The sequence below is a fragment of the Rhipicephalus sanguineus genome, chromosome 8 (assembly GCF_013339695.2).
Source record: "Rhipicephalus sanguineus isolate Rsan-2018 chromosome 8, BIME_Rsan_1.4, whole genome shotgun sequence".
Taxonomy (NCBI): Eukaryota; Metazoa; Arthropoda; class Arachnida; order Ixodida; family Ixodidae; genus Rhipicephalus; species Rhipicephalus sanguineus.
Genome location: NC_051183.1, coordinates 23,393,620 through 23,419,651, shown reverse-complemented (window position 1 = coordinate 23,419,651; position 26,032 = coordinate 23,393,620). Strand labels below are relative to the sequence as shown.

At 43.3% G+C, this 26,032-nt stretch overlaps 1 protein-coding gene across 1 annotated transcript in view; it reads left to right on the top strand.

Annotated features, from left to right (window-relative positions):
• Nucleotides 1-26,032, top strand: part of LOC119401548 (uncharacterized) — a 118,208-nt gene that overhangs the window by 74,517 nt on the left and 17,659 nt on the right. Inside the window, exons 24-27 of the mRNA XM_049418165.1 lie at nucleotides 5,425-5,553; nucleotides 7,156-7,431; nucleotides 10,665-10,952; nucleotides 20,546-20,604. Of these exons, the coding sequence (XP_049274122.1) occupies nucleotides 5,425-5,553; nucleotides 7,156-7,431; nucleotides 10,665-10,952; nucleotides 20,546-20,604 (752 nt within the window). The remainder of the gene's footprint in view (nucleotides 1-5,424; nucleotides 5,554-7,155; nucleotides 7,432-10,664; nucleotides 10,953-20,545; nucleotides 20,605-26,032) is intronic.

Here is a 26,032-nt window from a genome sequence, read left to right as displayed (position 1 = left end):
ACCCGTTTGTAGCAAAAAAGCCACAAGGAAATTCATACGGATTTCTCAGAAATAAAGCCTCTTAGTCGCCGAATAATTCGCCCTGGTCTGGGGTTCAAACCCGGGACCAACGCCTTTCCGGGGCGGTCGCTCTACCGATTGAGCTAACCAGGAAGCTAGCAATTGGCAGCGCGAGGACGAACTTATCGACAACTCGAAGCAACTGGACACATTTTGCAAATCAGTTCTGCGGAATTGATTTCCGCAGAACTGATTTGCAAAGTGTTCAAGGAGTGTTTCCTGCTATCCAAGGAAATAAGCGCTGGAGCACGTATTATGTGCAGCACTTCTGAATCCACAACAATTTTCCAGCAAAATTTGTCACATCTCAGGTTTGGTGCACTGAAAACACGCATGAAATCACCGAGACGTCGCCGAAATTGTACAGGAATTGCGAACTTTTGGATCGGGATGTAACTCCAGGGCGGTTTCATCATTACCCGTTTACATTATGTAGTACAGATTTAATGTGCTCAAGAGAATGACGCAGTTTCTGTTGCCTTTTCATTTGTTTTTTTTTTGCTTTTGTAACGGTATTTCATATGCGTAAGTATTATGAGGAACTCGAGCTCACACGAAGTGATGATATACCGAGATAACGAAGAAGAATGGCTCATTTGTTTGGAGATGAGTCACTCATTTGTCCCTGGCCGAACGTATACAAGCCTCAAATAATGAGATAGACTGGGGCAAGGGACGTGTGATCGCTACCGAGAAGGACCTGACCTCCAGGTTGTATCTGGAATCTCTGATGATACAAAACAATTAGCGCAGCTGGCACTAAGTTGCGCGAGGCTTCTTCACAGCAGAACTGGTGGGCACTTACCGTATTTACTCGAATCTAGGCCAGCCCCGATTCTAAGCCGACCCCCGAAATTCCCAAGGCCAGGAAAAAAAAACTTAATCGTACTCGAATCTAAGCCGATCCCCCCACTTTCACACATCGTTTTTTCGAAAAAACGTCGGCTTAGATTCGAATAAATACGGTAGCTAATCCTGACTTCTCTAGGCTTCTACCCTCTCACATCTCTCTTTCCCACCTCTTGCAATACTATACTATACTATACTATACTATACTATACTATACTATACTATAGAATACTATACTATAGAATACTGTACTATACTATACTATACTATACTACTATACTATACTATACTATACTATACTATACTATACTATACTGTACTATACTATACATACTTTCTCTCCCCAAGAATTTCATTCTTGGCGAGAGCCAAGGTTCATGATGATGATAATTTTCTATTTACGACATATGGTCAACCCCGAGCATAACGACACTGCTGTAAAAGAAAAAGCACACTCAACCACATGAACGGTAATCTGCTCCCCGCGTACGCAAGATGTACACGCGCTTTAGCATATATAAACGCTTAGCCCTTCTTCCTTGGCTTTTACTGCGAACAACGCTCCCGTTCTGGGTGCCGAAACGTCATTACATTGTTTATCCTCGTGTGTTCGGCGTCCTCGTCATTTTATTCAATTCCCTCATTTGTTGCGCTCACCATACGTGAACTTTGTACTCCCACTGCTATGTTATTGTCACCTGGACCCCGTCAAGCCGCTCTCATGGCTTTTAGCCCAGTGGACCTTCCGGCATATTGTCTAGTAGTTGAAATTTGATTCGCATTCTGATCATACCAGCTAAACAGCAGACTGGAGATGATTTTTGCATAAAACTCAATATAGGCGGCAACAATACAACGAAACGTTCAATAGCACTCGCTGTGAATAAGATGGATATTTTTCACCCACTGCTATTCACCGATAAGGCCTGTCAAAAGAACACCAGATGGTCAAAATTTCCGGAGCCCTTCACTACGGCGTCTCTCATAATCATATCATGGTTTTGGGACGTAAAACCCCAGATATTATTATTATCATCACTGTGGCGAGAAAAACAGGTACGGCTGCACTGGGTGCGCCGTTACCATGGCGACCGGTGTTCTTTCCTGCGCACTTAAATGGGCACGGCGTAACAAAGAAAAGAAAGAGACAGCCGAGCAAACCAAACGAAAGGAACAGCTTAAGACCAGTTTAAGAACGACAAACCAACACACCCGATCCATCGCACTAGTAGTTATAACGTAGTTCTAACGTTCTAAGAAGCATTACTAGTGGGTACTGCTAATGGCATTTGTAATTATTTCATTTTCACTCTTTCTGAAAGGATCGCTAGGCGTAGATAAGAGTATCAAAGCTGTGACTATGTCTCTCAGAAATTTCGCGGAATTCTCATGATGTGTAAGTGTTCGTGACGTATTGCCGGCGTTCAGAGAATAGGAGTGGATCATGAGGCCTACGTATCGGACAAGGCACGTAAACGTTGTGCGCCCTATGACATTTGAACCGCTACGCATCTTATCTCTTATCAGTTGCGACGCTTGCCAGCTTCGTTGCGAAAGCACCGAGCAACTGCGTTCATTGGAAGATCACCGCAAGCCAAAGTCCAGGTGCATGGGTTGTATCGTAAATGAGTTTTATGTGCAACTCAGTCCGGACTCCTGCAATATCTTTCCTCCCCCCGCTGCGCCAAGGGCTGCTACATCGCGACGCAATAGGTGCTCCAGCTGATGACGTATGAATGGAACGTCATCTCCATATCTGCACGGGAGCTGATAAGGAATAATAAATATATACGTGGCAGGTGTTTCCGCAGGGGATCGCGGTTCTCAACCAGCGACGTGTAGCGGCATTCGCAATGGCTCAAGTGTGGCTATTGGTAGCTTATGTCTTCATTGCTGGCGCACTCTACGACGCACCATACGCGAAAGCGCAAGATGTGGTAAGCTTAAATGTTTATACCATTAACTTATACCAATATCAATACAAACTCAATGTGGACTGCCTCATGCAATATATCTCCTGCCCTTGCTGTGTCAATCGCTACATCGTGACGTGATAGGTGTTCTAGTTGATGCGCAGGAATGGAACAGCATTTCAATATCCGAACGTGAGCTCAAAAATAAATATATAAGGGGCAGGTGTGTCCGAACAGGGTCTCTGCTTTCAACGAGCAGCACTCGCAATGGCTTAGGTGTGGTTAGTGGTAGCGTGTGTATTCAATAGTGGCACATTTCTACGATGCGAGATACGCGAACGCACAAGATGTGGTAGGCTCGAACGTTTGCTCCAATATCTTTGGTCAAGTATTACCACTCTTGAACATCTCACCATTCATGCGACCTGCTCAGCATTCACACCGACAGCAAGGCTAAGAGAATTGTCGATTCTGTGAACGGTGTTTGAACGATATACTTACGCAGATGCGCACACGCCATAGAGCGTGACGCAGTAAAGGTACCGTGGTGGTACGTAGGTTTTGTTGGTGTTAAAAGTGTAGATGGGAGGGAGGTATTACGCTCAGTCATGATTCAGCTGGGGCTCAGGAAAATCGCTTCTTTGTACTTAGCTCAAAAAATTAATAATAATGTAATATGTACATCAGAAGTGAGCAGCGATAGAACATCTAAATTTTATGATAAAAATGTTTAAAAATTCAGAGAGACAACGCTTAAGTGTAACTCGTTGTCGTTATGTGCCCACTACATCAAATAGACTCAAGAGCTCCCTTTGAAGCGTTTATACCTATTGGTTGAAGTGTGTTAAGCTTGTAAATCAGATATTACCTTATATTCGAATTTGAAGAATGCTGTGGGTTGTTCTCACAGAGCCATATCTTATACCCCTCCGTGAGCTCATGGAGATTTCACAGAAAAAGAAAACTTTATGTTCTCGTTTATAATGGTGCAATAGGTGACACGTTGTCAGACTACCATCATCGTTCATGGTGTCTTCATTTTTCGGAAGGTTTATGGAGTACATCAAATTTCCAATGGGAATATTCTTTGATCAAAAAGATGCTATATTTTATTTGTACATTGCAGGCACGTGTCGGTTCATTCTATTTCAACTTTTGTATTCTCATTTCAGGTGCCTGCCGGCAAAGCGAACGTACCAGATACATGCAAGTATTATTCTTCCTATAGTTGCTCAGACGCAATAAGGTTGCTTGAAAATGCTGGTAAATCTACGCTAAAATTGCAGTGCTCACAGAGGCCGATGAAGCAGTGAAGTTCCCAACACGTACAACATTCACCTCCACTACTTGTTAGGGTCAGGTGGTTTCGAAAAAACATTTTGTCATGGCTTTCATACCGCCAAGCATTGACCATAACATTAATATGTGGGGTTTAAAGTCCCAAAACCACGATATGATTGTGAGAGACGCCGTAGTGGATTAGTCCAGAAATTTCGACCACCTGGCATTCATTTACCGCTCTGTCAACTGGCGTAGTGTCCTGATGCGTATGTGGCATTTGTCAATGTTCTTTTCTGCATACTTAATCTGTTCAACTTACCGTTTTATTGACTTGCACATTGGGCGCAAGTATCATAAGCCTTGAAATTATCTAATGATCCTTCAGTACGGTTGCTGCTCGAATGCGCATCACGAGTATGAGATCCGTATACATAAAAAGTCATTATGTAACTAGAAAAAAATCAATTGAATAGCTGTTAGGTTTATATTCGGCAAATATAGAAGTGAATACTTTTCAGTTAATACGCACGGACAACGTTCAAACCCTGTAAGCCCACAGAAAGATTGCTCGATCAACACGTCTTTATAATAGCATGTCAGAAAAAAATAAGCTCAAGGTTCCAGAATGCATTAAGCCTCCCTCAGTGAAAAGGATTCGCAAAGTGCATGAGCATTCACTTGCTCAAATTCTTTGCCGAAATTAACAGTTTTAAACATAGCTTCTTCCCTAGAACCGTTCAAGAATGGAATTCGTTACCGCCATCTGCTTTGTCCTCAGAAGACTTTACTAGTGCATGTGCACATGTACTTACTCACTAACATTATTACATGTGAAGCATCTTATGGCGGAGTTTAATCCGGTGGTGGTGGTGTGCGGCGTGACCACCCTTACTGCGCATGCGCAAAACCCCCTCCCCACACCTCATCTCCACCTTCCCCCTCTCCACTCCTCCTCACCATTTCCCCTCTCCTCTTTTCCATTTCCCCTCTCCCCCACCCCTTTCCCCCTCCACTCCCCCTCTCCCCTCCCCCCTCTGAAACGCGGGCTCGACATGCTGAAACGCTGCTTCGCATTGCCTCATGGTCCCCTTTAGCGGGAGATGGTGTGAGTTTTTTATATATCTTTTATGTTATACTTTTCTCTTTTGCGTTGTGTTAAAAGTGATGTCTTTATCCCGCGGTGACCTTGCGGCATTCTGTTGATGCACCCCAAATTACTTCTTAAAACTGCATTTGGTGTCGTGTTCGCAGTGCATGGAAACACGTGTTATTTCGATTGGACATTTATAATGAGGCGTTCAACCCACCTTACTTCCTGCAGGGTTTAAGGTCACGGGCCTCGAAGCCAAGTACGTGGGCGGTGGTCACGCCATAATTGAGTGGGTGGAGTCAACGGGCCCCGTGCTGGGATATGATGTCATCGCATGCACAGTGCAGATGCCCCGCCTCTGTGAAAGGGCTGACGTCAACAAAACGCGCATGAATTTAAATAATCTTCAGCCGGACACTGAGTACCTCGTCAAAGTCAGGCCCTTTGATGACACTCGTCCTATGAGATATCACGGAGAGCAAGTTTCAATAACCTTCAAGACTCGTTCACGTATGTATTTGAACACTGCCTTTTTTGTGCAGTTCTGTTAGACTATTACTGCATATTGTTCCTCATATTCAAGTGTACTCATATTCAGTAGCGTTGCTAGAAATTGTTTTCCTAGCGGAGGGGGGGGGGGGGTCAGTTATACTTTATGTATGTTCGTGAGTGCATTTGTATGTGTGCCTGTATATATACACATGCAAAATTGAAAATTTTTGGTGGTGGTTCAAACCCCTCCAACCCTCTCTGGCTACGCCAGGGCTCATCTTCTTCTATTCATAATGATATTCGTAGTACTCATATTCCAGCGTGCTGCGTACGCATGCTCAAACGAATCTTGTACTGCCTCACAAGTGTTGGTGTCGTGGGTGTGATCACACACACACACACACACACACACACACACACACAAACACACACACACACACACACACAAACACAAACACACACACACACACACACACACGCACACACACACACACACACACACACACACACACACACACACACACACACACACACACACACACACACACACACACACACGCACACACACGCACACACACACACACACACACAAACCGCGGTGACTAGAGCGCAAAAAAAATGCGGCACTCGAAGATGCGGCGGTGACATGCGTACGCCGTTTTCCGGTAATTGATGCTCACTCGATCGAGCGCTTGTTAGCGATCAGCCGTTTCTGGTGCCGCAATCCGATGTTTTATCGACGTTAACGAGGTGACTCGTCGTTTGATGTTGCGACATTTCATTGTTGCCTGGGTATACACGCACGACCGTCGCTGTTGCCTGCAGCAACTGAAGTATTGCGCTGCTAAAAAACGTGGATGGTGCTACAATTCGCGTCAAGGAGGAAGGAAGCAGTTAGGAGGGGCGTTGCGCAACGCGATCGAAAGAAAGGAAGAAAGAAAGAAAGAAAGAAAGAAAGAAAGGAAGAAGAAAGAAAGAAAGAAAGAAAGAAAGAAAGAAAGAAAGAAAGAAAGAAAGAAAGAAAGAAAGAAAGAAAGAAAGAAAGAAAGAAAGAAAGAAAGAAAGAAAGAAAGAAAGAAAAGTTGTACGTCAGGCACGCACACACTAAGCTTCGCTTTCCGCCATTTTCCCGATAGCGCAAATATATAATAATCTGCTTTTTACGTCCCAAAACCACGATATGATTATGAGGGACGCCGTAGTGAAGGGCTCCAAAAGTTTTGACCATCTGGTGTTTTTTACCGTGCACAGAAATTTAAGCACACGGGCCTCTAGCATTTCGAATCGATCGAAACGCGGCCGCATCAGCAGGCATTCGATCCCCCGACCTTCGCGTCAGCAGTCGAGCATCATAACCGCTAGACCGCTGCGGCGGGTCCGACAGGACAAGTGCTTCTCAATTTTTTAAGCGCCATAGCAGCGCTTACTATGAAATCTTACTGCATCCATATCTTTCTTTTTTTAATTCAGTACCAGTGGTCCGAGGACTGAAGGTGTTGAGTTCGAGCGCTACGACCGTCAAGCTTGAGTGGACAGCCCCGGACGTGCACGTGAAAGGATATTGTGTCACTGCCCAGTCCTACCAAACTACACCGCTTGAGGTCAACACGACTGACAATTCGATGACCTTGACTGACCTTATTCCTCAAAAAGAATACGCAATAGGAGTAGAGACAATTAACGAAGAGACAGGTGGCGCGACGTACGGCCCCGCTGTCAGAGTGTCGGCAAGGACCACTGCACTTGGTAAGCCTTTCTTCAATTCAATACCTCATTTAAATCTCATTTACAATGAATGAATGAATGAATGAATGAATGAATGAATGAATGAATGAATGAATGAATGAATGAATGAATGAAGCAGTAGTCACGTAAAGCTACTGCACTGAGTAGCTTGACCAGGCGACTTTCCGTTATAACGACAGCAACCGAGAGTGCGTAGGATGTGCATAAATAAAAAAAAAACACACAAAACACATACGCACACAGAAACGCATATATATTATCAGCAACGGCTTATGACTGAGGCGGTGTTTAGTCTATCGAACAAGGACAACCGTTTCTTGCAGCGCAGTGCAGTATGTCAGCTCACATAAAGGACTTCAGATCACAGGGTATCCGATTTACAAAAAGGGGAAATAGCTACTGCTCATGAAAGGGATAACTGGCAATCACCCGTGTGTAGAATGAAGCCAGAAGGAAATCCGCAAGGATTTCTCGGAGAAGAAAGCTTCTTAGCTCACGAAAAAGTCGTCATGGTCCGAGGATTGAACCCGCGACCAACGCCTTTCATGTGCGGTCGCTCTAGCAATTGAGGTAACCAGGAGGCAAGCAAAAGGCAACGCAAGTTCGAATTAGCCGAAAACTCGAAGCACATGAACACAGAGTGCCGTAATTTGTGTTCTCCGGAACCCCTCAAGGTGGCCCGAAGGGTGATGAAAGGGATACCATCATATATTGTGATGCGTGATGGGTGTTTAGTTAAAAATAAATGCTTGTAGAGGTGAAGAGTCGCCGATACAGCTACTGAGATGCACAAGTGGTTCTTAACGTAGTTTTTCGTCAACCTCTTCCTCCATCACCTCTTATTCGAAACCTAGTAAGCGATATTCAGTTTTTTTTTAAATTCAATTCAATCCTATATTTTTCTCTGCTATTAATGAAAAAGAAAAACTAATACATTTGGGAGCTCGAGTAGGCGACTGCCCCCTTACAGCGACAGCAGCAGAATGCGGACATTGCGTAGGATGGGCATCACTAAACACACACGCGCGCGCGCACACACACACACACACACACACACACACACACACACACACACACACACACACACACACACACACACACACACACACACACACACACACACACACACACACACACACACACACACACACACACACACACGCACGCACACACACACACACAGAAAACGAGGCACACAAGATCAAAATGTTAGACGTTAGTTGTCCATTCCACAACAGTGGTATAAATAGAAGTCTCTATGTTAAACTGTTTCAATCAGATGAAACAAATCTCTGAGAGAAAAAAGGTGGCAAAGCGGTACAAACAAGGCATTATGCAGAACTCGAGCAACGAATAGTGAAATCAAGTGGTGAGTAGTATAGGTCGCACTAGCCGGCGTTAACATCGGTCCCTATGAGTCGCCCTTTGGTCGTCAGTCGCCGATGGTCGGGAAACCTGTGCAGTCGCAAGTGTGAATGAGCCTTTACCTGTAAACTTCATCTAACAATGCTCACACAATGATATTTGGGAATATTTCAGAACCTCCAACTGGCGTACAAGTGTTTTCTACCTGCGATCGCAAGGCGATCGCTTCGTGGAAGTACTCTGGCGACCCACTAACCGGCTTCGGGCTGCTATACTGCTTGAAGACAGGCGACCGTTGTATGCAGAGGGACGTTTCGGCCACGGATAGGAACGCCTCAGTCGACGACTACCCGACACCGGGAGATTACATGTTTACCATTCATTCATATCTAACGAAGCAGAACACGCGGTACTCGAGTGTACCGATTACGAAGAACGTCAGCATCGCCGGGCAAGGTAAGTGTAATGCCACGATTTGCAATATTTATTTTAGCAGCGTAGCTGCCTCAGCTTTTCGTTGAGTAGCGCAGTGTTCGAAAGAAGGGCGTCTAGCAGGTGTGCGTCACTGAAGTAACAGTACAAAACTATCGTACCAAGAATTGTGAAATTCACTTCCATCAATATCGAAATGTATAAAAAATTGAATATTTAGATAGCCAAAAAACACCGGAAAGAAACAAACGAGAACAATCATCGGCATGAAAGCATAGATTTCAAGGAAAACATAGACACTTTTCCACCACCAGCAGAAAGACGTGTCTAGTTTTTTTTTTTTTTTCGATGTTATGTACGAACTAGCCCAGCAACAAGTTCTGCTACGAAAGCGTAGATGTATAGCAAAGTGACATAACATATATACTCGTATAACGAAATACACTCTATAAATATGAACAATAGTCAACTACATTAGTGAATGCAGCAAAAACGTCTTTCGAGTGGCGGATATCGGTGCATCGGCCATTTCCCACACAACCTTCCCAATATCAGCTTCAGCTTTATATAATTATGAGGCAATTTATTTTTCTGCAAGGAGTACAAGTTTACATATTCAGTACATACCACAGAAAATAAATGACCAATTTAAAGTGCTGTGTAATAACGCGCATAGTGTTAGTTTATCAAAAATTACTTCAGTGTAATCGAGCGCTTGTCTGCTGAAAGTTAGTACAGCCAAACATGCTGGGGTGGTGTTTAAATTCCACTGCGTAGATTATACGCAAGCGGACTTGATAATTCGAAAATTTGAAGAGAACTGCACAAAAATGGCGAACCTTGCACTAAGTCGCGCCAGTCTTGATTAGGCGAAGCTGGACGATACTGAAATCTAACCTGGTTGCTTCTAGGTTTTTGCTAGGCTTTAGCTAGGTGATATTAGGTTGTTTCTATATTGCTTCTAGGTTGTTTCTAGCTTTTAGCTACGTGATGCTAGGTTCTTTCTATGCTGCTTCTCAGCGGAGAGAGGTTCGTGGTAAACCACAGACAGTCACAGGCACGACACGGATATCCGAACTCCAGAGACAAGCTCGCGCTGAAGCCGAGCGTTCGCACCTCCCTTAGATGTACGGGCACCTCGTCGTTCGCGTAGGGCTTTCAATTGGTATTACCCGCCCACCTGTTGCCTTCTTCATTTTTAGTGTGCCAGTGGTGAGTAGGGGTATCTTCACAATTTCTGTGGAATACTCGTTCATGTTGATTATAGGTTTAGTGCACACGAAAGTTTTTACGGCCAGCCTAAGCAGCTTCGCTAATAAAAACTGATGGTATCACGGCAGGAATAAGGCGTAGTGAGGTAACTGGCGGGTTCGAATCTCACGCAAGCGTCTGATTTTATGTTTCTTTCCATTTTTTTCCTCTTTAAATTTAAACAGCTCCTCCTGTCGATGCCCTCCAAGCACGTTTCCTCAACGACACGACTCTTAGAGTGACATGGGGAACAGCGCACGTCGGCATGATCCACATCCGGGTCTGTCCGATGCCTTCTTCCGGAAAGGAGTGCACCTTTTACACGACCAACGGTGACTCGCTGGAATACCAAATCTTCGACATTGGACGTGACCCTGCGTACGACGTACTCGCCAGCTTCAGCACCTCAGTGGAAGACATGCGGTGCCTCGACGCGGAGTCTTCAGTTATTGTCAGAAGTCCTTCACCCGCAGGTTCGATTACTTTCAGTATGCTGTAATTAGAAAACTGTTTAGCGTGGAGTAAGCAAAAAGTGTCTCCGTTCTATGCGTAGTACATTTACAGTTGAAACTCGATTTAACGAAACGACGGCCACGCTCGAATTACTGGTATTTCGTTAAGAGGTGGTTCGAAAAATCGAGAAAGGAATTATTCGGCTCTTCGAAATCTACAGAATCACAGAGTCCATAATTGAGGAAACTTTCCGGCTCAAATTGAACGAGGACACATAACACAAAGAAAGAGGACAGGCGCCAACTTCCAACTAATTTTATTCCAACAGGGGAAAGAAGATTTTATAGCACAGTCAATAACGATGCTCATGTGCGCGCGCATCACAGTTCTTTTTTTATTAACAACAAAAGAACCGCAAGGTGCTGCTGAAAAAAACTTGGCTCTTTATTTTGAAGTCATAGTGAAAATGTGCTGACGCAGGTGTCGCCCCTTTGCGTTATGTAATACGCCTCTATTATTTCGCTCTCCGTGATGCGCGCGCACTGCCTCCGTGATCGGCCCACCTTTAACCAAGCACGGATGTCGTGCGATGACGTCGCCATGTGACGTCAAGTTATGTGACGTCACAGGGGAGTCATGATGACGTCACAAAATCTGTCAGTTTGTGACATCATGATTGCGTCATATGGTGACGTCACTCGTGTTGACGCCGCCGACAGTGAACGCCGACGCGGACACCGGTCAATTTTCTCGTTCGATGAGGCATCTAAGGCTTTCGCCTTAAAGACACAGTAACGCAGCAAGACCTGAACGCTACCATGTCATTGCTCGTGCCATCCATCTACACCTGCCCATGCGAAAAAACCGCTAGGGCGGCCCGGACATAGAGCCGCCCGGACACAGGGGGCACCATGTCCGGGCGATGCAGGCCAGGTAGACGGTTACGCGACGCAATGAAAGGCTGCCGATATGCGGATACGCGGAGAACGAATGCAGTGATTGTGTAAGCAGGCCAAGTCAGAAAGTTGCGAGGAAGCGATTAGTGCAAGCCGTCGCATAAGCGATGAAATATCGAAAGCAACCACCGTCGCACTTAGCACCATCCGGTACGCACGAGCGTTATCGACTTTCAACTCCATTGTTCCATGCATGGTAGTGGCGTGCAGCCTTGCCAAGGTAAAGCTATGGCCGTGAATGGGGCACCCAGACGCCAAAACGCGTGCTCGAGGAAAAACCAATTTCTATGACGTTGTGGCATACTTTTCTTCTTCTTCTGGCACGACGCAGTTGGGACATAAACTAGTAGTGGGTAGTCTGCTGAGGAGGAAGAAGAAGTAGTTGGAACAATGGCGGAGATACATTAATAAACCGCGCTGTGTTTTCGGAACCGCGTTCCAACTACTTCTTCTTCCTCCTCAGCAGACTACCCACTACTAGTTTATGTCCCAACTGCGTCGTGCCAGAAGAAGAAGAAAAGTATGCCACAACGTTATTTCAGTAAAAACTTCGGTAAATCGAGTTTGATGGCCGAGTTAGTTCGTGAATTCTGGTTGATGATAACGCTGAGCCCTATGCGTATTCGCTGGGGAATCGAAATTTATTCATCAGATTGGGAACTAGGTACAATTGTGTTTTTAACTGTGTTAAAAAATTTTGTCGAGTTTTAACGGTACTGGATACTATTCGGAACATGTCATATTCCGCCACATCGTTGGGTTCGCCATTTTGTCTGTTGTTATTCGTCCAAAGGGCAGATACATCCTTTCTGATTGGACCCGAATACCGCCATTAGAGAATTTTCATAGTATACTGGAATTCTTCGATGCCCAACATAGTGCTCCTTGTAATCAATCATGCGGGGAGAGCCTCTTAGAAAGGTGTTGACTCGACGGATGGTTGATAACACCACCGCCGAAAGTTTAGATAACAAAAGAAAACCGAGTGGGGTAATGCAACGACTGCCAGACTTCGCGCGTTAGCAACGAGATAAGATAATTGCCGATCTTTGCCCTTCGCCGCCACTCTCAAGTAGTCTGGGTGTACCGGCCAACTTACGTCACGATTCTGAGTGCACGCGCTGTTTCAGGTCCACTCGACATTGCTTTAACGTTGCAACACATTTTTTATTGGCCACGCTGCATCCCATTGCGGCTGTCTATGCGAAAGGAGTATCTCATTCTTTAGATTATCATACTTTCTGTGGGCATTTTTTTTTCGTTGAAAAGCTTGTACTCGCGTTGTAATCAGGATACTGGGTTGAACACTTACTGCAGTTTTCTTCATGTAGTGTTCTAGTTTGTCCTAAGTATACACAAGAACGAAAACTTTCAATGACTGAAATTGTTGCAGAGATGAGTAATTTACTAAGAATCTGTAGATCCCAGCATGACTTATTACAGTTGGGATACAACGCAAGAGGTTCTCGATGTAATTACAGAAAGTACAGATCACGGATTTTGATGAGTAATATTGTATAAGGATACATTTACAGCAATACTTTAACAAGCTGTCGGTCACTATTCAAGGCTATAGCGTTGATGCGCTGAAATTCTGCCACCGCATAAAGATAAACGTACTGATTTTTTTTAAGGTGAAAGCAATACATGACCCATCAGTGGAAAAATCCGGCTGGCTTAGTAAACCGTGCAAAAAAAATACCACTAACCACAATAAACTGTGGCTCGAGGCGTGCGAGCTGTGCATTTCCGTGGTCTTTGTGATGTATGCGTGATAAACACTAAAAAAAAGCTGCATTCGATCCACTCAAGTATGGCTCGAGCAGTTCGAGCTGCGCGCTTACTTGGTCTTTGCGGCATTCGCGTATAAATAAAGCCAATTTTAGAGGCCATATGCGCTTACGCCTTCAAGTGGACTTAAGTGCGTAAGGGACTCCGGTAACGTTTGGTTTGCTATTACTGAAAACTCACTCAGGTTCGTTTGTTGGCTGTAGTAGTGAGACACTCTGTTTCCATATTACACAAATGAAGACAATCAATATAATGCAATGATTTACTGAGTTGTCTCAGTAGAAGCAATACCTTTCATCTGCAAAGTGAAATTGCGTCTTTTCTTCAACTAATTTATGGTTATATCACGCATTACGTAATACAATTATGCAGTACAAGGTGAACGACATGTACTGCGACAAACCACGCATAAAATATCCACGTGAAGTCTTGTCAGGGGACGACGTTCTCAACTTAAGAACATCAATATCGAGCTAACAGACTTTCTTAAAAAAACGTTGACGGTGTTTTAGACATAAGCAAGAGGGTTGCTCCTGTGTGGACATTTGTTCAGAGCATCCGGGTTTGATGAAGAATGCATCAGTAGGTGGATCGATATGCATAGATAAGGAGAGCTTTTTTTCAGTGAAGACATGCGTTGCAGGACAAGGCCAAGTCGACTTACTTGTGCGAGCAGGGCTTACATTGGGTAAATAAGGCTGGGGTGACAGTACTTCTAGTGCATTCTTGTGTCGTTGCACTGAAGCTCTAGGCACAATTATGCTGAGTTATTACTTCCTGCTGACAAAATGCAATAATGTGGCATATATAATAGTGCTGTAGAAGGAACAATCTGGCATACATAAATCTTTCAGACATTTCTTACATAAAAAAAATATAAATTTTGGACACTGTCTTGCATGCTTAGACATGGTTTCAGAAAAGTGAGCAAACTAGTGCTCCAAATCTTAGATACAGACTCATAGAACACAGTTCGCGATAACAGTAGTCATTTCGCTGGAGCATACTTTCGAATATTCGTTGCAATACTTGTCAACTTATCTTGAAAGCGGTTCCACTTGGGAGAGTGGGAAATATGTGCTGAAATTTTTCACTTATTGCTTGCACTGAAGTGCAACAATATTATGGGTGTATAATAAAGTGTTAGTTACATATTAACTTTGAATTCCTTCGTTCTACTCGTACAGGTGGGCACAACTCAGCCTCGTCCAGTGGAGTATGTGGACTATTGATGATGACGTTACTGCTCCTTCCTACGCTGAAGTCTAGCTGAGGAGGGACCCTAAGCTTTCATCGACTCATCATTACCGCCCCAAGAGGAACTCGCGTAGAAGAGTCAACTTCACTTGTGACCTGAGGACAGATGTGGTTATATGACTGAATGTTTTTTTGTGGTGCTTGTTGCTGTCCTTGGGCAAAACGTCCGTAAAATATGTATTGACGTATGCGTTCGAATTTCACCCAGCTTTTTCTGTGCCGACATGTGAAAAAAGAAGTGCCAGACAGCATCTTTAGTCGTAATTACGTGTATCCGCTTTTATTTGTGCTCTGTTTGAGGACTATTTTTGTATAATGTTTACATGCTTACGCTTGTATATAGGGTGCCATGTACTACCATGTATGTGTCTGTGTGACTAGTCAAGTTTATTATTCAGATTAAAGCGCTCATTATGACGATGCATTGCCGATGACGAGGCGTGCATCAAACTGTCTCGCGTTAACGTTCAAGATGAACGCGAGGGCTAGGCCTTATCTATATAGGGTCTTCGCCTAGATCGAACCTTAAGAGGAGGAATATGTGTGCTTCAGCAAAATATGCAGCCAGCGAAACACTTTCGCAAGTGTACTTCATCTGAGTTGCGTCATCTGAACACTATTCAGGCCTGGAAGGCAGCGCTCGACGAAGTCTAAGCACACCCTCGATCCTGGCAGATAACGACTGAACTCTGAAATTATACTTTTAATTAATTTAGTAAAGGAGTTACAATACACATTACACTTCTGCTTCAGTTACATAGTTCAGTTACACAGTCCTAGGCGTAAAAAGGCAGTGGCGTGTGACCACCCGCTGCACTCAGCTGCACTCAAGTGAAGATCTTCCTGCCACACCCTGGTGGTCATAGCTGGCCAGTGTTTTGAGCCCATGATCCGCGTTGGGCCAGATGACGGCGAAGGGCGCAGTTTCGTTTTCGAACATGGGGTAGCGGATGAGCAGGACAACACAATTTAAGGAATGTAGCGCTGATCTTTTCTTTAGTTAATGGTCACCTGTGGAAACGTTGAGTGAAACAGGCCATGAAAGGAGGTGAATGACAGAAGACAGAAAGCGACGGGTCATTAATCTGACACCTCCTGCTCTTCTGACGTCATACAATGTTGAAGTTCACCTGAAGGTATGATACATTGAGTGATATAATGCACCTTCCGAAGTGAATGTTAACGCCTGGCTAATTTATCGTAGGACGTTGTCTCAGGTAGGTTAAGTTTCCAAGCGCAATTTATCGCTGTGGCCTTCGTGTATGAAGATATGTTTCTTCATTGCAAATAAATTGCTAATTTATCTTCATTTTATTAGCTGAAATAAAGAATGATGACAACAACCAGAAGCTTGCCTTCTTCATCGCTTCTTTCCGAAATTGTCGCGTATTTCCAGTGAACAAGAGTTTTCACGATCACGAACTAAAAGCCCCCAATCCATTCAATGTACACTTGAAACCACGCATTCAAGAGTCCATGTAGAAAAAATTCCTCTAAAGAAAATGAGACCTTTCATGGGGATCATTCTAGTCCTGGTAGCAGTTGTCAAACTGCTCTCCCTACTTTCACTACGTCCTTGTATATCTGTGTACGCAAATTAAAAAAAAAGTTAATACTGCATTCCTGTCAATGCGTAATCACGTGATACTGAGCGCTTGTTCCCTGTCTATTCCTTTAGTTCCCATGTTGTTTTTCTCACTGTCAACTTTCGACGTGAATCGTTCACTATCCCAATAACCCGCCTCGATATCGACTATGACACTGCCGTGCTGGAGTGTGCGTGCATTTTTTCCCTTTATATAATTCCAATCCTTTCTTTTTTTTTCCTTCCTTACCTTTCTGTCCCCCCTTGAAACTTCCCCAGTGCACGGTAGGAAACAGGAAAATTTTCTTCTGCTTAAACTGTCTGCCTTTCACATAGCTTTTTCTCTTAAACCACTCTGCTTTGCCGTTTATGGCAAAGAGTGGTTTTCACGAAGTCATTCTCCTTTCGATTCGAAGTGGCTGACAACCCTTTTTCTGACAACTGTGCTTGCAAGGAGACATTATAGCACATATTCTGAGACTGTCCTCGCTACAATGCGCAGAGAAAATCACTCGCGGTATCTCTAGCTCACTTTGGTCAGAGACCGATGACGGCGGAAACTATTTTGGGTTGTCGTCCTCAGAAATCATCGCGGGGGAAGGCGACGAAGGCAGTGCTCAAGTTCTCGAAGACATCAAACTTTCACTGGTGGTTATAGACTCATGACATCATCATGACGGTGAGGTGTGTGATTTTGTGCGCACGTGCTCTCCCTCTTTTTCGGTCCCTTTCTCCCTATCTTTATTTTTAACCCTTGGTGGGGCAGCGGGACTCATAGTCTCACTTTTTTCTTCACCATGTTTAAATTTTTTAGAACAAAACCACTGAATCGACTGCTTTCAGACTTTTAGCGCGACCGCATGGATGTTCTAGAAAGCGATTTTGGTAGTGTTTTTAGGGTATTCGCAAGGTGGCAGCACATGCCTGTGTTCCAAACGAACCATTCCGCTTGCACGCGCTGTATCCTTTTTTCGTCAGATTTTGGCGCGCTCTCCATTCGATTCAACATGAGCGGTATGCTTGAAAACTTTATTTCATACTCACTATTTCCTAAATGTGCTATTATAGAGCTTTTAATCGTTCCTACCGATACAGTTTCCTCGAAACTTTGTGCAATGCAAAGTTGACGACATTTCAGTGATATACTTCCGAAAGTGTAACCAGTGTAACATTGTGTGAAACTGATTGCAGTATCCAATTTTCATTCTGCTTCACGCAGGGATGTCTCTTCCAGTGGAGGAAGACACTGAGTTGCTTTTTTTAGTTGTTTTTTTTCGTCAAATTAAAGGCCAATGCCTGAAGACGCTTGAAAATGTACTGGTAAGCGCGAGTGTGCCCTGAAAAAGTAATTGCAGTATGTTTTTAAAAACTAGTGTCAGTTCCTACTGTACCCTGACGTCATAGCACGGTATGAGCTTCTCGTCACCTGCTCGCGCAAGATGTCATGACGTTTGCACAGCCGCTCCGCTCCAGGGCTCCGTTGGTGACCAAAAGCGCCAATTTTGAATGCTTAATTTGGTACCTCACGTCATCACAACTAGCCATAATGTGGCGTGAAGTGACTAGAATTGACGCTGTAGCCTGACGTCACGATAGTGTCGATGTCAATAGGTGTGCCGTGCGAATCAATTTTCTCATGGTGCAGCTATTGACATCGACACTATCGTGACGTCAAGCTACAGCGTCAGTTCTCGTGAACTACAGTTAAAAACTACAAATAATGTCGCCTAGGCTTTCGTTGGCTTCATCGTATGCCGTCTTATTTATGTTGTGGCCAAACATATTTTTTCGACAAGTTATCTTTCTGGAAACACTGTATCACCGGCTTCGGTTAAAAGTTACCTACACGAATAGTTACCGCTACGGCCAGACTGCTACAGCCAGACCTTAGTATCAAAATAAATGTCCTTATCACCATTTACTGAGCTTCATACTTGCTATGAGAGCCATCTATGTATAATCGAAATTTGTGCGATGGAGTAAACTAAGCATCGAAAATTGGGGTCAGTATCCGTTTAACACAGGATGCTGGGTCCCTGGCCCTGCCCATGAATATAGCGAAAATGATCGAACTTCTTGTTCGCATACATCGAATCTATTGGTCTTCTCAGCAAACTTTGATGCTTAGTCAGGAAAGTGAGTGTCGTGCCCATAAGTGTTCCTTTCCTGTTATATATATATATACACACACACACACACACACACACACACACACACACACACACACACACACACACACACACACACACACACACACACACACACATATATATATATATATATATATATATATATATATATATATATTTCAAATTTTGTAGTAACTGTCGGGCCTGTCCATTCATCGCTTGTGACAGCTATTTTAATATCTGAATCTTATTGTTTTTTGCATACATTTCCGTCCACACTCTTTTAGGGCCATTTTTCCCCTCCTCTCTTCTCCCTGCAAGTAGGTGAATACACGCTGGCTGATCAATCTGCTTTCAATAAAAAGCTTTCTTTCTCTCTCTCTCTCTCTCCAAAAACCCCATCTCTGGCTACGCCAGTGAAACAGGTTGTGTTCTTTAGCGGCATCGTTAACATCGATTTGTCTCTCGGCATCCACAGAAGCCGGTCACGTTGCTGAGCATTGCAGCGGACGCAGGCATCAGATACATTTCAAGGGAGGGTTTTCTGTTATCCAAAAAAATCAATGCCTAATGAAGCACGTGTTCACTACAACCCTCTCTGTAACCACAACGTTTTTCCAGCAAAATTTGTCACAACGCGTGTCAGGTCTCGTGCACTAAAAACATTCATAAGAATTATCATAGAGACGTCGCCAAAATTGTACATAAATTGATACCTTTTGTGTCGGCATATGATTCGTCCAAGATGGGGTCATCTTTACCAATTTACGTTGTTGTATACAATTAGTGTGTTCAACCGACTTACTCAGTTCCGTTGTCTTTGTTACTTCTTTGTTTTTATTGCTTTTCTAAAGGCACGTATCATATTCGTAAATGTTATGATGAGCTTGAGCTCACACACACTGATGATGATATATACGATGAGGAAGTTGTGTTAGTAATAATCATATTCCGAGATGCCGGAAATGCATAACTCATTTGCTTAGCTCACAATATGTGAAATTTGTACCCCAACTGCCATGCTTTTGTCACCTGAGCCATGTCAAGCCGTTCTCACGGGTTTTATTGATTTAATTACTATTTAGAACATACTACAGGCCCCATTAAGGGCCCAAGCAGGAGGGACGTAAGCTCACGATATGAACAGGTATAAGAGAGCGAAATGAACACTGATTGAACAGTAATACAAATGTTTAGCAAGATGTAAAACATGGCGCGAAAATGAACAATTGGAATACAAATTGAGCAAGAAATACTGCAAATGCGTAGCGATATGAGAGTAGCAAACAATATATTAGCAGTTCAACCTAACTACAAAAGTGTACGAAAAACGACGACATATTAAACAGCTTACTTCATCGATAGCGTAAATGCAGAATAAATTAGCTTCGGGTGAATTATTCCAGTGACATACGGTACGGGGAAAGAAAGCATATTCGGGGAAAAAGCCAGTTCTCGTGAGATAAGGTGTTAAAGATTCATCGTGTCGGTGCCTCGTTCGGCGTGCTACAAATGGCTTCCAGAAGGGGTGTGGACAAATAGTGAAATGATCGTTTCTCACCATGAAAATGAATTCATGTCTATAAATTTTCCTCCGTAATTGCAATGCTTGAAAGTTATTATCTAGTATTTGTCTGGGTAGTTAGTTAAGCGATATTTGGGAAAAAATGAATCGGACCGCCCAAGCTTCCAGCTCACTGTATGGGCATTGAAATTTGATTGCGATTATCATCACCTCAGCTACAAAGAAGACATTCGACGATTTTTGCAACAAATGCAATAAGTTGCAAACATACGTCAAGAGGTTCAGTAGCACTCGTTGTCGAAAATATTGTCACGGGTATGGAAAGGTGACTATATGAATCCATTTTCACACTCTGCTATTCACCGATCAGGCACCCACGATTACGACGAAAAAGACAGGTACGGCTGCACTGGGTACGCCGTTACCATGGTAAGCGTTCTTCTGTTCCGCGCACATAGGCTGATACAGCACAACAAGGAAAAGAAAGAGGCAGCTGAGCCTGCCAAACGAATAATAATAATAATAATAATAATAATAATAATAATAATAATAATAATAATAATAATAATAATAATAATAATAATAATAATAATAATAATAATAATAATAGCAAAACCCACGATGTGAATGTGAGGCATGCTTTAGCGAAGAGCTCCAGAAATTTTCACCATCTGGTATTCTTTAACGTGCACTGACATCGCAGAGTACACGGACCTCAAGCATTTCGCCTCCACCAAAACGCGACCGCTGCGGCCGCGATCGAACCCGCGACCTTCGGGTCAGCAGCCGAACACCTGTAAACGCTACACCACTGCGGTGGACTGCCAAACGAAGGAACGGTTTAAGAACAACTTTAAGAATGACAAACCAACCTTTCCAATCCCAACCACTAGTGCTCTCCTGCCTAGTTCTAATGGCGTTTTCCATAATTTGATTTTTGAATTTATTTCTGTAGCGTTACATTTTCTATTGGCAGCACTGCATCTTCTTGTGGCTATAATAATAATTGTTGGGGTTTTCCATCCCAAAATGATGATATGATTATGAGAGACGCTTTAGTGGAGGGCTCCTGAAATTTCGACCATCTATGTTCCTTTAGAGTGCACCTAGATCTAAGTACACGCGGCTATATCATATGACCTCCACCTAAATGTGGCAGCCGCGGCTGGGATTCGATCCTGTGACCTTCGGCGTAGCAGTCGAAAACCATAACCACTGGGCCATCGCGGCGGGGTCTCCTTGTGGCTGTGTTTGCGAAAGAGGTGTCTCATTGTTTAGATTATCATATTGTCATATTTCCCATATTGTGCTATCTTTCTTTTTTTCGTTCTAAGGTTTCCGACACATGCTGTAGCTAGGATACTGGGATGCCGTGTAATGCAGTTTTTAAAATTTCGATGTAGTGTTCTAGTCTGTCCTAAAAACATACGAGCACGCAAAATGAGAAGGAGGAGGAGGAGGAGGAGAAGAAAAACGGAAAGACAGGGAGGTTAGCCAGTTCTCAGACCGGCTGGCTACCCTGTGCTGGGGAAAGGGGATGGGGGAGTGAAAGATGATAGAAAAGGGATGTTACAAAAAGAAGAAAAAAAAAGAACAATAGTACGATAAACGACACTGCTTAAAGTCTGTCTATGAGATTAGTTTTGCGCAAAAAGCGCAATAACGCTTTCAAAGCTTTCCGTGCCGAGGATGGTTTCGGAATGAGAATGTTGCAGAGATGAGTATTGTACTGAAAAGCTGTAGATAGCCTAAATGATCATACTTGGTGTACTATACACCACCTTCTCGATGGTAATTAGTGTATCCAATCAGATGACAGATTATGAACTTATCTGGCGTAATACTGTATCCGGCTTTATTTACTGCAGGCCTTTTAACGAGCTGTCAGTCCCTTACAAGGCTAGAGTTTTGATGCTAAAAGGCGGGACGTGCAAACACAGATGACAGAGAGAAGTCACGAAAATACAAACGCCTTTCTACTTCTGCTCTTTTGACTTCTTTCTTGTGTCTGTGTTTGCACGCCTAGTTTTTTTAACATGAATGCCTACCAACTAGCTCAGTTGTCTGTTATTCTAAACTTTGATTCTCCTATAACCTGCCACTCGCATAAAAATAAACGTAAGTTCTGCAAGGCGAAACCATGATATGCCTCAGCAGACGAAACAATTTGGCTTGCTTACCAAACGGTACACAACATACCATAAACTACAATACACCGTGGCACGAGGAGTTGTAGCTGCGCGTTAGCTTCATTTATGCGGCTTTCGCGAAGAAAAAAAAAACGCCGTCTTTCAAAGGCCATATGCGATTTCCCCATCAAGTCGACCTAAGTCCACAAGGGACCCTGCAACTTTTCTTTGCGGTAACACTGAAAACTCTTCTAGATTCGGCTGTTCTCTGTAGCAGCCACAAACTATATTTTTATATTACCAAGGTGATGGCAACTAATATAACATAAAAATTAACTGAGTCGTCTCATTAGAAGTAATACCTTTTGTTAGTAAAATGAAAATACGTCTTTTCTTCAACTACTCTACCATTACATTCCTTACAGCTATAGTGTACAGTACTTACGGATTGAAATGCGACACACATTTCTAGTATAACGACTGCCACGAGCAATTTTTCATGATATACTGCGGTCATGATAACTTGCCTCACACAACAGAGGCGTGCCATGAAACTCCTATTCACATATTTAGACAGCATCGGTCAGCTCGACAAACTTTAGTTGCACCTCGAAACCACTTAATGAGAGACTATCAGCGCACGTCCCCACTTAAGAGGCAAAAAACTGTTAGCTTTATTTATTTTTTTTCTATTTTAACATCTTATATCATTTTTTTCTCTCACTCTTTTCCTGTGTTTCAGTCCCCAATCCCCTTCCCCGCGCAGAGTAGAAAGTCAGCAACTTGCATACGCCAGCTAAATTCTCTGCTTTTCAATAAAGTTTTCTCTCTCTCTTCGCCCAACATTTTCGGGTTTCAGTCCGTGAGTACTTTACAAGGTAAAGAACACGTACCGAGATAAAACACGGGCATGATATTCACACGAGGTCTTATCAGGGGACGACATTCTCAACTCCAGAGCATCGATATCGATGTAGCACTCTTTCTTTGATAAATGTTGACGGCGCTTAAGAGATAAGCAGTAGAGGGTTGCTTCTTCGCTTTTGTTCAGAGCATCCGGGTTAGATAGGGACTGTGTCGGCAGGTAGACCTACATTCGAAAATAACAAGAAGCTTTTCTCAGAGAGGACATGCGGTGCAGAACAAGACCAAATCGACTTACTTGCGCTTGAACTTAGCATTGAATGAACTAGGCTGCAGTGATAGCGCATCTAGTACAGTCTTGGTTTTCTTCCTTTCCTGCACGAGGCAGATTTATACTCATTTATCATTTCCCGCTGGGAAGATAGAATAGCATGGCATATATAATTGCGTTGCCTCAGTAACAAAGTCGCCGGTATGAAGATTTTAGACGTTTATTACATATCAAAAACAAACGCTGGGCACTATCTCGCGTACTTAGACATTGTTCCGGAGGGGTGTGTGAAGTAATGCTCCAAATATTATGTACAGAATCGCAGAAGACAGGTCGAGATAACAATAGCCATTTTTCTTAAGCATGCATTCGAATGTTTTTTCTCATGAGGATCATATCTGCAATTTCAAACGTGAAGTGACCTTGATGATTATTTATTGTAAATTCTTATTTATTGCACTTCTTGAGGACTGCATACCCACATAATCAATGTTCTGATTTTTTTGTTATTTGAACAGAATGCTTGTGCTGCTCCGTGACGCTAAACTGTAACAGGCTGGGCAACCCAGCCTTGCTCTGCTGAGCTTTTTAAGCGAAACTTCTATGCGTTGCAGATTTCAGTAAAGGCGACGGCGGTATATAGTTCGCGAACATCCCGCTGCCGGCGAGTGTACAGAAATGCGGGTGTACACAGATAGGCCCCAGAAGGTGTGCCGGTCACAGGTGTATTTGTATGCACCGTTTTCCATTAAATGACGCTCTCTCGATCGTGGGCTTGTCGGCGATCAACTGTTTCTGAAATGAAAATATAACCTTTTATCGAGGTCACCTGTCACTTCATGTCGCTACATTTCATTGTTGCATTTAATTCTTTAAAGCACGACAGTCGCTGTTGCCTGCAGCTAAAGAAGTGTTGCGTTGCTAACCACGTGTGTGAAGGTCCAATTCCCGGCATGGAGGAAGGAAAAAAGTTGAGCGGGAGCATTGTGCAGTGTGATATAAAGAAAGAAAGAAAGAAAGAAAGAAAGAAAGAAAGAAAGAAAGAAAGAAAGAAAGAAAGAAAGAAAGAAAGAAAGAAAGAAAGAAAGAAAGAAAGAAAGAAAGAAAGAAAGGACGTAGGTCAGGCACGCGCATGCGAAGCTTCATTTTACACCATTTTCCCGATAGGTGAAGAGCTGCTAATTTTTTTTTCGTAACATGGCCTTTGCTCTGTGAAGCGCTAAATAAATAAAATTCAATGAAACTGACATATTTATTGTGGCACTTGCACATTTATTGCGGATGCACTTTCAATTAGGAAAGAGGCAAATATGTGCCGAAAATTTTCAGTTATAGCTGACACAAAACTGCAACGATATTATTGGTATATAATAAAGGCTTAGTCATATAACAACTTCGAATTCCTTGGTTCTCTTCGCACAGGTGGGCACAACTCAGGCTAGTCCAGTGGAGTATGTGGACTACTGGTGCTGACGTTTCTGGTCCTTCCTCTATTGAAGTCTAGCTGAACACGGATCTCATGCTTTCATCGACTCATCATTACCGCCTCAAGAGGAGCTCGCCAATAAGAATGAACTTCAGCAGCGATCTTAGAAGAGATGTGACAGTATGAGTGAATATGCGTTGTACTATTTATTGTTTTCCGTCTGCAAAACGTTCGTAAAATATTCTTTGACGTACGCCTTCAAATGGCACCCAGTTTTTTAAGTGTCGATAAGTGAAAAAAAGTGCCAGACACAACGTTGAGTCATGTTTTCCGCACATCCGTATCACACATACGCATTCTGTCCCTTCTAGTCCGCATATGTCACTCTCATAGCTGTATGAGTCTTTCCATATAGCAGATACGGACTCCATTCATTTCTTGCGACAAAATCCCCATACCCATACGGAATTCTTTGCGCACCATGTGTAGGTCTCCATATCTTCCTTACCATTACCATAAGCCTCCGTGTACGTCCGTAAAAATCGATATATTCCTTACGACAAATATAAGGAATCCGTATGTTTTAAGTAAGGCAACATAAGGAATTTTTTAATAGGAAAGTACCTGTAGTATCGTGTTGTGTGATTGTGCGCTATTTTCTATAACTTTTACGTCCTTACGCTTGTATATAGGGTGCTACGCAACTGCCATGTATGGGCTTATGAGACCAGTCAAGTTGATTGATAAGATTGAAGCCTGTATTATGATGATGCATTCCCAGTGACGAATTGTGCAGCAAACTGTATCGCGTTAACGTTCACATCGAACACGAGGCCTAGGTCTTGTGCACAAGTGCGCGAGTCTTCAACAAACCCGTAGCCACGAAAAGTTTTCGCGGCTACGTGTTTGAATGAGGAAAACTTTATCGATGCGTCTTATCTGAATGAAGTCTTGGCCTCGATCGAAGGTTAAAAGGCGCAATATGTTTACTGCTGGAAAATATACTGCCCGCGAAAGATGTTTCTATGCGTATCCCATCTGAGTTGCGCATATGAACACAGTTTAAGGAACGTGACAATGATGTTTTCTTCCATCCATGATTATTTATAAACATAGCGTAAAACAGGCCTTGCACGGATGTGAATCACGAGGTGAATCACGAAGAAC